The sequence below is a fragment of the Oncorhynchus nerka genome, linkage group LG16, assembly GCF_034236695.1.
Source record: "Oncorhynchus nerka isolate Pitt River linkage group LG16, Oner_Uvic_2.0, whole genome shotgun sequence".
NCBI lineage: Eukaryota > Metazoa > Chordata > Actinopteri > Salmoniformes > Salmonidae > Oncorhynchus > Oncorhynchus nerka.
The window spans coordinates 29,752,809-29,765,265 of NC_088411.1; the positions used below are offsets into that span (position 1 = coordinate 29,752,809).

General features: G+C 44.2%; 1 protein-coding gene across 21 annotated transcripts in view; it reads right to left on the reverse strand.

Moving 5' to 3' along the window:
* The window catches only part of LOC115144382 (neurexin-1a), a 644,902-nt gene that overhangs the window by 286,216 nt on the left and 346,229 nt on the right, over positions 1 to 12,457 (reverse strand). For all 21 annotated transcript variants that reach the window (XM_065002580.1, XM_065002579.1, XM_065002574.1 and 18 more), the window contains one exon: positions 11,287 to 11,406. In XM_065002580.1, coding sequence (XP_064858652.1) covers positions 11,287 to 11,406 — 120 coding nt within the window. The remainder of the gene's footprint in view (positions 1 to 11,286; positions 11,407 to 12,457) is intronic.

The following is a 12,457-nucleotide window of genomic DNA, read 5'->3' on the forward strand; positions in this document are numbered from 1 at the left end:
ATACATTTTAGGCACAACGCCATCTCAAAGCTAGCCCAAGCATTCAACAGACACACACTGACCGAGACCCCAATATTTCTCACACAAATAGATTTGTTTGTGTTTAAAGGGTCAATACTACTAACAGAGACAAGTTATTTCCCTCTGACATGACACACACACACACACACACACACACACGCACGCACGCTCACGTAGACACACACTGTGTCTCCTTGGTCTCATGACTGGGTGTCCACTCATATTGATTGAGTCCTAACAAAGTGCCCAAATCCTTGTAAGACTCCCAAGAGAATAAAGTGTGTAAATCTGTGCCCGTGTGTTTGTGCTTTGGTGGAAGTCCTCTCCAATTCCATGAACTAGAAAATGTGCCATGAATGCTTCACTTATCAGAGATGTGTTGGAGTCTGTTACAGCATAGTAAGTGTCTAAAGGTTGAGTGGAGTCAAGAGTCTTGGCTAGATCAGCTTCTGTCCTCGAGTGGAACTGGCAGAAGGGTGTAGGCCCACCCACTTGGGAGCCAGGACATTACAGATAAAAAATACTCCTCAGCTTCATCAGATGTCTGGGTGGCTGGTCTCGCAGGTGAAGAAACCAGATGTGGAGGTCCTGGGCTGGCGTTGTTACAGTTGGTCTTGGCAGTATGCCAGTTGGACATACTGCCAAATTCTCTAAAACGATGTTGGAGGCGTCTTATTTTAGAGAAATGAACATTAAAATCTATGGCAACAGCTCTGGTGGATATTCCTGCAGTCAGCATGAGAATTGCACAATCCCTCAAAACTTGAGACATCTGTGGCATTGTGTTGTGTGACAATACCGCACACTTTTATTTTCCCCAACACAAGGTGCACCTGTGTAATGATCAGGCTGTTTATTCAGCTTTTTGATATGCCACACCTGTCAGGTGGATGAATTATCTTGGCAAAGGAAAAATGTTCACTAACAAGGACGTAAACAAATTTGTACTCAAAATTTTAGAGAAATAAGCTTTTTGTGCATATGGAATATTTCTGCAATCTTATATTTCAGCCCATGAAACATGGGACCAACACTTTACATGTTGCATTTATATTTGTGTTCAGTATATTTGACAAGCATGTAAGACACTTTTTCCCAGACTACATGAAGTTTTCTGTCATTTAACCTCTCTATACAGTCCTAACAGAAAGGCAATGCACCACTATGTACTGTACATCCTAAACAACTACACAATCACCATCCAATCAGACGTCTGCTTATAGCTCCACTTACCCAGCAGGCCATGCAGAAAGACAATCCTCAAAAGGATAGAAAATAAAGGAAGGAACGAGACTTAGACATGGATAGGAAATAGACTGAGGGTGGTGGAGAGGAGAGAGCAGGGGAGGCCGAGGGCAGAGTCCCCCAACCACGCAACACAATCACCACTGTTGATACAATATTGACATGGCACTAATGGCCTTAGCTCTCAGGCTCACTGGGCGGTGTGGCGGGGGCGGCCGGTGTATGTGTGTTAGAGGGGTAGCGAAGCGAGGCGGAGATCGCGTGGATGGTCTGGCCATACCCACTACCCAACCCACTTTAGACTGAACAGCTAAACACACACACACACACCGTCCGATTTGTCTGTATGTATTAAGCTCAGACACTTGACCACCGCAACACTTAACTCCCTCAGAAGGACTAGACTACACGGAAGCTTTAGTGACCTATACAGACACACACATCCATACATGCATGCACACACAGACAAAAATTACACACACACACCACCTTTGAATAATTACAGTAGTACCAGCCTTTCCCCAAACTCATGTGGCCATCCTCTCTCCTTTTCAATTCTAATTGTGAGGTAATCAGTTACTAGTAAAGAAGTCTATCAAGCAGGCGGCTGCAGTAAACAGAGTTTGGTACAGGGTTTAAGCTGCTGCTCCGCCCCTCTTTCAGTGACCAGGTTAGAACAAGGCTGGTGGTTACATCCTGCTCTCTGGGTCACATGGTGAGGTGTGATAGGGACAGGAACAGCTAAAGGAAAAGCCACTCTCTCCTCAGTGACAGTGGAAAGGTTTCATGGAAATTGGACTTCCTTTGGAGAGACTTAAAGTCATTACATGCAATCTCCCACCAGCGATGCACAGCATCCGAAACAGGCCTCACAATACAAGTGTCAATTAGGACCTTTTCATTGGCCAGGTTGTCCGATGAGTGGGTTGAAGACAAGAGAGAGGAGAAAGGGGAGAGGGAGTGCATCCCAAATGGCATCCTATTCCCTATAAAGTGCACTACTTTTGACTAGAACCCTATGGGACTTAGCCATAGAGGTTTGTGGGTAACCACATCACTGTACTTTTCCGGTTCTTTCTTTCCATGGTGAAAGACAGAGAAGAAGAGAGAGGAGACACTTATTCTTAATAGTCTGGCTCCCTGCTGATCTGTGTTCACCCAAATGGCACCCTATTCCCTACATACTGCACTACTTTTGACCATAGCCCTATGGGACTGGGTCAAATATAGTGCACTGCATAAGGAATAGGGTGCCATTTGGGATGTCTGCTCTCTCTTTGTCGCTGTCCACCTCAGTGGAAGGAATGGAAAGCCATTTTACTGTGGCCTTGACCTCCGAATCTCCACTCTGCTGGGGTGACTCAAATGATGGGTTCTGGAGTGTGTGTGTGTGTGTGTGTGTGTGTGTGTGTGTGTGTGTGTGTGTGTGTGTGTGTGTGTGCAGAGTGAGGCTCCGAGTGTGCCAGCCAACCAGTCATCCCTCCCAACCAGTCAACTGAATTACTTCTCTATGGTAAAGCCTAGTTGCTCCTCGTTGGAAAACCCAGACTGTGAAATAAACTATTTCTGTCCACAGCAGGTGTCCCTCAGCATGATAACATAACGATGTGTTAGACTGAACGAAAGCTGTTATGACACTTATTTGACATTGTTTCATATTGAACAAAGACGAGGTAACACTAGACACTTATGTAGCTGTCCTTCCGACATTTCCCAATCATCTTCCTTCTACCTTCTATTACTGAACTTGTACAATCTGGAAGACAGAAGAGCGGTAGCCTAGCAGTTAGAACATTGGGACAGTAACTGAAATGTCGCTGGTTCGAATCCCCGACTATGGGAAAAATCTGTTGATGTGCCCTTGAGCAAGACACTTAACCCTAAATGCTTCTGTGAGACACTGGATAAGAGCGTTTGCTAAATGCCTAAAATGTAAATGTAATGAGAACCTAATGGAGAGTGTAAGGTGTTAGAAATAGGCTCTATCTTTACCTCCAATGACTGGACCAGACCCCCAAATGAGAACCTACCCCATGAGTTGTCTCCATGGCATTGGCCCCCTGTGTCTTCCTATTGATTCACACTACTGCACTTGTTAAAGTGAAGCGTTGATCATTTGCTGCATCCCAATTGGCATCCTTTTCCGTATGTAGTGCACTACGTGCTCTGGTCAAAAGTAGTGCAATATACAACGTATAGGGTGCCATTTAGAATACTCACACTCTGTGGCATGAGGCTGAATTCCTATGTCTGATAGTGAAATGATGAGATGTTGCTATCACCACCAGATATTACATTATATTTCCCGCACCCCATGCTTTATGATTGACAGCTGCTCCACAAATATGTGTGTGTGCATGTGCTCCTATGTTTGTGTGTGTGTGTGTGCTCATATATGTGTGTGTGTGTGTGTGTGCATGTACCCATATATATGTGTGTGTTTGTGTGTGTGTGTGTGTGTGTGTGTGTGTGTGTGTGTGTGTGTAGCATCATCATGCCGTACAACTCAGGATTGTGATTGGGATGGGGACCAGGGACTGTGAAATGGAGTTTCTTGCCGTCTCAACGAGGCAGGGTGCCCATGACGACCCACCAGAGAGATCTCAGAAATGGTGCCTAGTGCTGCACTCCTCGGATGAGTCCCAAATGGCACTCTATTCCCTTTATAGAGCATTACTTTTGACCAGTGCCTATTGGGATATAAGTACAGGGAAATGCCTTTCTTCCATGCTCTAACCCCAATAATGCAGTAATCAATAACAGTGTAATACTAAAAATAACTTACGGTAGAACAAAAAGACATGAGGAAGTACGTAACCATAGTACATACAGGGTCAGTTCCAGTTCCAGTGGAGTGAGAGGGGTAGATATGTACAGGGGTAAGGTGACTAGGCATCAGGATATATGATAAACAGAGTAGTAGCAGCGTATATGATGATTGTATGTATGTGAGTGTGTGTGTGTGTGTGTGTGTGTGTGTGTGTGTGTGTGTGTGTGTGTGTGTGTGTGTGTGTGTGTGTGTGTTGAGTCACTATAAATGTATGTGCATATTATGTGTTTGTGAGCAAATGATGGAGTGAGTGTTTATGTGTGTGAGTCTGTGTGTGTGTTAGTGTCAGTGTGCTTGAGTGTGTAGGGCCCTGTGAGTGTTTATGTGTGTGAGTCTGTGTGTGTGTGTTAGAGTGTCAGTGTGCTTGAGTGTGTAGGGCCCTGTGAGTGTTTATGTGTGTGAGTCTGTGTGTGTGTTAGAGTGTCAGTGTGCTTGAGTGTGTAGGGCCCTGTGAGTGTGCACAGACACAGTGCAAAACAAAACAAAAATGAACAGGGCCGGGGTTCACCTGGAGATGCTTGGCCTTCATAGATAGATATCTCTCAACACCTCCTCATTCACAACCCTGCCATAAAGTATAACTCTCAGACCAAAGACAGTGCTTAGGATGAAGAGGAATAGATGAATGAGGAGAAAGTGAGAGGGAAAGGAGAAAGAACATGGGAGATGGAGAGGGAGAGAGAATGTTATAAAAGACTGAAATCGAGAGAGCAAGAAAACGAGAGGGAGGTAACAGGAGAGATGTACATTTTGTGCAAATTTGAATGACTGTCTGGGGTATAAATGTTTCACATCTCTCATGGTGGTCAGTGGAAGAGTGGAGGAGCGAAGGAGAGGGGCGCGCCAATGCTGAAATCTATTAACGCTCTCTTCCCTGATAACAAAAGAGAGAAGTTTCTTATCTGGATGGCAGCTGCATGGCAGGGAATATTCACTGCTCAAAAAAATAAAGGGAACACTAAAATAACACATCCTAGATCTGAATGAATGAAATATTCTTATTAAATACTTTTTTCTTTACATAGTTGAATGTGCTGACAACAAAATCACACAAAAATGATCAATGGAAATCAAATTTATCAACCCATGGAGGTCTGGATTTGGAGTCACACTCAAAATTAAAGTGGAAAACCACACTACAGGCTGATCCAACTTTGATGTAATGTCCTTAAAACAAGTCAAAATGAGGCTCAGTGGTGTGTGTGGCCTCCACGTGCCTGTATGACCTCCCTACAACGCCTGGGCATGCTCCTGATGAGGTGGCGGATGGTCTCCTGAGGGATCTCCTCCCAGACCTGGACTAAAGCATCCGCCAACTCCTGGACAGTCTGTGGTGCAACGTGGCGTTGGTGGATGGAGCGAGACATGATGTCCTAGATGTGCTCAATTGGATTCAGGTTTGGGGAACGGGCGGGCCAGTCCATAGCATCAATGCCTTCCTCTTGCAGGAACTGCTGACACACTCCAGCCACATGAGGTCTAGCATTGTCTTGCATTAGGAGGAACCCAGGGCCAACCGCATCAGCATATGGTCTCACAAGGGGTCTGAGGATCTCATCTCGGTACCTAATGGCAGTCAGGCTACCTCTGGCGAGCACATGGAAGGCTGTGCGGCCCCCCAAAGAAATGCCACCCCACACCATGACTGACCCACCGCCAAACCGGTCATGCTGGAGGATGTTGCAGGTAGCAGAACGTTCTCCACGGCGTCTCCAGACTCTGTCACGTCTGTCACATGTGCTTAGTGTGAACCTGCTTTCATCTGTGAAGAGCACGGGGCGCCAGTGGCGAATTTGCCAATCTTGGTGTTCTCTGGCAAATGCCAAACGTCCTGCACGGTGTTGGGCTGTAAGCACAACCCCCACCTGTGGACGTCGGGCCCTCATTACCACCCTCATGGAGTCTGTTTCTGACCGTTTGAGCAGACACATGCACATTTGTGGCTTGCTGGAGGTCATTTGCAGGGCTCTGGCAGTGCTCCTCCTGCTCCTCCTTGCACAAAGGCGGAGGTAGCGGTCCTGCTGCTGGGTTGTTGCCCTCCTACGGCCTCCTCCACGTTTCCTGATGTACTGGCCTGTCTCCTGGTAGCGCCTCCATGCTCAAGACACTATGCTGACAGACACAGCAAACCTTCTTGCCACAGCTCATTGATGTGCCATCCTGGATGAGCTGCACTACCTGAGCCACTTGTGTGTGTTGTAGACTCCGTCTCATGCTACCACTAGAGTGAAAGCACCGCCAGCATTCAAAAGTGACCAAAGCATCAGCCAGGAAGCATAGGAACTGAGAAGTGGTCTGTGGTCACCACCTGCAGAACCACTCCTTTATTGGGGGTGTCTTGCTAATTGCCTATAATTTCCACCTGTTGTCTATTCCATTTGCACAACAGCATATGACATTTATTGTCAATCAGTGTTGCTTCCTAAGTGGACAGTTTGATTTCACAGAGGTGTGATTGACTTGGAGTTACATTGTGTTGTTTAAGTGTTCCCTTTATTTTTTTGAGCAGTGTATTACCATCTATGCTCCCTGCTCCTCCCTCATTTGTGTGTCGTCTACAGTACAGCCCTAGCTCCATCCACAGAGTGCCGCCTCACTCCATCCCTCACTTACTTTTGTATTGTCTTCCTCCCTCCCTTGATCTCTATCCCTCCAATCTCTCTCTCTCTCTCTCTCTCTCTCCCTCCAATCTCTCTCTCTCTCTCTCTCTCTCTCTCTCTCTCTCTCTCTCTCTCTCTCTCTCTCTCTCTCTCTCTCTCTCTCTCTCTCTCTCTCTCTCTCTCAGGAAAATAACCTCACACTCAACGTCAACAAAACTAAGGAGATGATTGTGGACTTCAGGAAACAGCAGAGGGAACACCCCCCTATCCACATCGATGGAACAGTAGTGGAGAGGGTAGCAAGTTTTAAGTTCCTCGGCGTACACATCACAGACAAACTGAATTGGTCCACTCACACAGACATGATCGTGAAGAAGGCGCAGCAGCGCCTCTTCAACCTCAGGAGGCTGAAGAAATTTGTCTTGTCACCAAAAGCACTCACAAACTTCTACAGATGCACAATCGAGAGCATCCTGGCGGGCTGTATCACCGCCTGGTACGGCAACTGCTCCGCCCTCAACCGTAAGGCTCTCCAGAGGATAGTGAGGTCTGCACAACGCATCACCGGGGGCAAACTACCTGCCCTCCAGGACACCTACACCACCCGATGTTACAGGAAGGCCATAAAGATCATCAAGGACATCAACCACCCGAGCCACTGCCTGTTCACCCCGCTATCATCCAGAAGGCGAGGTCAGTACAGGTGCATCAAAGCTGGGACCGAGAGAATGAAAAACAGCTTCTATCTCAAGGCCATCAGACTGTTAAACAGCCACCACTAACATTGAGTGGCTGCTGCCAACACACTGACACTGACACTGACTCAACTCCAGCCACTTTAATAATGGGAATTGATGGGAAATTATGTAAATATATCACTAGCCACTTTAAACAATGCTACCTTATATAATGTTACTTACCCTACATTATTCATCTCATATGTATATGTATATACTGTACTCTATATCATCGACTGCATCCTTATGTAATACATGTATCACTAGCCACTTTGTTTACATACTCATCTCATATGTATATACTGTACTCGATACCATCTACTGTATCTTGCCTATGCAGCTCTGTACCATCACTCATTCATATATCCTTATGTACATATTCTTTATCCCCTTACACTGTGTATAAGACAGTAGTTTTGGAATTGTTAGTTAGATTACTTGTTGGTTATTACTGCATTGTCGGAACTAGAAGCACAAGCATGTCGCTACACTTGCATTAACATCTGCTAACCATGTGTATGTGACAAATAAAATTTGATTTGATTTGATTTGATCTCTCTCTCTCTCTCGCTCTCTCTCTTACTAAAGTGCTGTTCAGCAGTTTCCTCCATTCTCCCATTACAGTGGAAACCACCACAGAGGAAATAATAACCACTGCACACTCTCCCCTTGTGCCTCGTGCATATTTTGCATAAGACAGCAGGCTATTTGGCAGAATTATTGCAAGCATTCCCACATTCTCCCAGTATTGCCGTCCCCTTCTCTCTAGGGCTTATCATTAATAAGACAACATCCCCCCTTTCTCCTCATTCTCTAGTGATGCATTCCAAATGACACCCCATTCCCTATATAGTGCACTAGTTTTGAGAAACCCTGATGAAAAGTAGTGCATTAGGGAATAGGGTGCCATTTGAGATGCAGTAACAGTCTTTAATATGAGTAAGCACCTTCCCAAATGTCCATTCAGTCACGCCTCATAGCTTTCACCTCATAATACATGTTATGTTCTTTTGACATGTTGTGTAATGCCACATCAAATCTACTGGTGGGAGAAATGAAAGAGTGAAACAATCCAAAGCAGCAATGAGCTGCGTCCAGGCCACCAGGCCTCTATTGCTGTCAGGTAAATTCCTGCTGAGTCCTCCAGGCCTCTATTGCTGTCAGTTAAATTGCTGCTGTGTCCTCCAGGCCTCTATTGCTGTCAGGTAAATTCCTGCTGTGTCCTCCAGGCCTCTATTGCTGTCAGGTAAAGTGCTCCACACAGTGGATAACAGTAATATAATAATTGCCAATGAGTTGTCAAACGCAGCATGTACAAGTATAGGACAGAAGTGTTCTCATTTATCAGAGTCCACATGGAAAATAATCACTTCTAATGAAAACAGAGGGGTTCTCATGTACTTTAGTACTAAAGTGACAGTACAGGAGAAGAAAGTGGTTTCCAATGTTCCAAATGGACTTGTTCATTGTTGCCACCCTGACGATGACAACACTTACCTTTAGTCAACTCTTCTGGCACAAAGGCTACTCAGTCAAGATACAATATATATGGAATTCAACGTATGGAACTCAATGTATGGAACTTGATGTATGGAACTTGATGTATGCAATGTGGAATTTATAGCAAGCCTTTAGTGAAGGCAGACTTGAAGTGTGTTTTGTGTGGGTGTACAACAAAATATGTCAAAACGGACTAAATATAGTCCTATATAGGTTGCAGTGTACATTACAGTACGCATGTATGTACATATGCAGGATCTTAATTTAATATTTGTACCATTTTAAAAGGCTTTCCACTTTGACATTTCAGACTTGATTTTCCCTTATAAAAAATGTACCAACTCCTACAAAAATCTCCATGAATTATAATCCACATAATAATGCACATTTCCTGATGCTGAATGATTATTTTCCTGGTGTAGCAAACTGGCTCAAATGAAGATCCTACCTCTGTATGGCTAAGATCCACCTCTCTTGGAGGGAGGCACAAATGTGTACAATATGTCACCAAGGACAGGAATATGTTGAGGTAGTTCATTGAGTGTCTGTATCAATGACTCAATGGGGACAGACAAGATTATGTAATGAAGTACATAGAAAGCAGCTAACATGTGTTCCAAATATCTAGTTCCGATGGGCCACTGTATGTGTTAATGTTGGTGATGACAGTTCCTTAGCACTAAACATGTCTGAATGACCATATGATTATACATGGATGTGTGTGTATACATACAGTGCCAGTCAAAACCTTGGACACACCTACTCATTCAAGGGTTTTTCTTTATTTTTACTATTTCCTACATTGTAAATGAATAATGAAGACATTAAAACTATGAATGTAGTAACCAAAAAAGAGTGAAACAAATCAGAATATATTTTATATTTGAGATTCTTCAAAGTAGCCACCCTTTGCCTCGATGACAGTGTTGTGCATTCTCTCAATCAGCTTCACCTGGAATGCTGAAGCACTTGTTGGCTTTTCCTTTACTCTGCGGTCCAACTCATCCCAAACCATCTCAATCGGTTTGAGGTCGGGTGATTGTGGAGGCCAGGTCATCTGATGCAGCACTCCATCACTCTCCTTCTTGGTCAAATAGCCCTTACACAGCCTGGAGGTGTGTTGGGTCATTGTCCTGTTGAAAAACAAATAATAGTCCCACCAAGCGCAAGATGGGATGGCGTATCACTGCAGAGTGCTGTGGTAGCCATGCTGGTTAGGTGAGCCTTGAATTCTAAATAAATCACTGACAGTGTCACCAGCAAAGCACCGTCACACCTCTTCCTCCATACTTCATGGTGGGAACCACATATGCGGAGATCATCCGTTCACGTACTCTGCGTTTCACAGATTTCCACCGGTCTAATGTCCATTGCTTGTGTTTCTTGGCCCAAGTCTCTTCTTCTTATTAGTGTCCTTTAGTAGTTTCTTTGCAGCAATTCGACCATGAAGGCCTGAGTCACGCAGTCTCCTCCGAACAGTTGATGTTGAGATGTGTCTGTCACTTGAACTTTATGAAGCATTAATTTGGGCTGCAATTTCTGAGGCTGGTAACTCTAATGAACTTATCCTCTGCAGCAGAGGTAACTCTGGGTCTTCCTTTCCTGTGGCAGTCCTCATGAGAGCCAGTTTCATCATAGCGCTTTATAGTTTTTGCGACTGCACTTGAAGAAACGTTCAAAGTTCTTCACATTTTCCGCATTGACTGACCTTCATGTCTTAAAACAATGATGGACTGTTGTTTCTCTTTGCTTATTTGAGCTGTTCTTGTCATAATATAGACTTTATATTTTACCAAATAGTGCTATATTCTGTATACCACCCCTACCTTGTCACAACACAACTGATTGGCTCAAACGCATTAAGAAGGAAAGAAATTCGACAAATTAACTTTTAACAAGGCACACCTGTTAATTGAAATGCATTGCAGGTGACTACCTCATGAAGCTGGTTGAGAGAATGCAAAGAGTGTGCACAGCTGTCATCAAGACAAAGGGTGGCTACTTTGAAGAATATCAAATATCAAATATATTTGTATTTTTGTAACACTTTTTTGGTTACTACATGATTCCATATGTGTTATTTGATATAGAAAATAGTACATATAAAGAAAAACCCTGTAATGAGTCAACTTTGGACTGGTACATAGGGGTAGATGTGTGTGCAATACAGATAGATATACATTAGAAGGATGTGTATAGGTGTGCAGTCACTTTGGATACAAGTGTCTGCTAAATGGACATATGTAGTTTGGGGTAAGGGTGCGTGTCGAAGAGAGTGTGAGCACATAGACAGGGGGGTACAGCTGTGTGTACAGTACACACAGACAGGGGGTAAGAATGACGTGTGTCTTACCGTCGTTGCAGAGTGGCCCTCCGAAAGAAGTCATGCTACAATCACAGCTGAACCCCTCCCACTGCTGCAGACACACACCCTGGTTTGCACACGAGTCCTCCTGGCACGTTGTACTGGGGCCTGTGTACAGGGAGGGAGGGGGGGTAAGGAAGGGGAGGGAGGGATTACTTCAAATATGTGATCAGATTTGACCAAATGTACGTGTATATGTGATGAGAGAATTAAACAAGTAAATACGATTAAAAGCATAATCCAACTTCATTCTTGTAATCCACTTACCCACATACAGTATGAAACACATTTTACATACTGACAAATGACATACTGAGACAAACATACTTCCCTCTCTGTCCCTTTATCCCCCCCTCTCTCTCACTCTCTCTTGCTCCCTCACACACTAACACTCTACACAGAAAAACATTACACACAGAAACACGACACTCACGCACGCACGCACGCACGCACGCACGCACGCACGCACACACACACACACACACACACACACACACACACACAGAAAGACAAACACACGTACTTATACAGAGACACGGAAAACACTCATTGAACAGTCAACCAGTGAGTTTTCTAAGACAGGTTGAAATCATATTTATGTTGCATTTACAGAGATTGTTTTTTGTTTTAGTGAGTTTAAGGTATTCTTGCTTATTTATCCACATAGTTATTATGTTCTTACAGCCTCAGAACTGTTTTTAGGAAAGAACCAACATTATTATGAGAAAGGGAAACCATAGCAACACATTTTATTGTTTCTTGAGTCAAAAAGAAAGAGCACCGCAGGTGAAATGTAGAAAAAGGAAAGTAGCCGATGTATCCAATCAGAAAATCATTCAGAGGTTTCCATCACGTCCTGAGTGATTAGATATATGTTTCTGTTCGTGCATTTTTTTTTTACATGGCAAGAGAAATCTAACACAGAGGGTAATCTAAAGTCTCATGTAATTGGTCAGCTGCTTGATTAGGTTCTGGATCCATACATGTAAAGAGAAGAGATGAATAGATGCTAAAATGAGGAGTGGCACGGGAACGAGGAGTTCCACCCTCTCCTTTGCAAGTTACGGGCTGAATGTTCCCCCCCATTTCGAAATTGAGAAAGATGCTAACACCAGCAACATTGTGATTTCTCCAAATAACTAGTGATGAAAAAAACTCA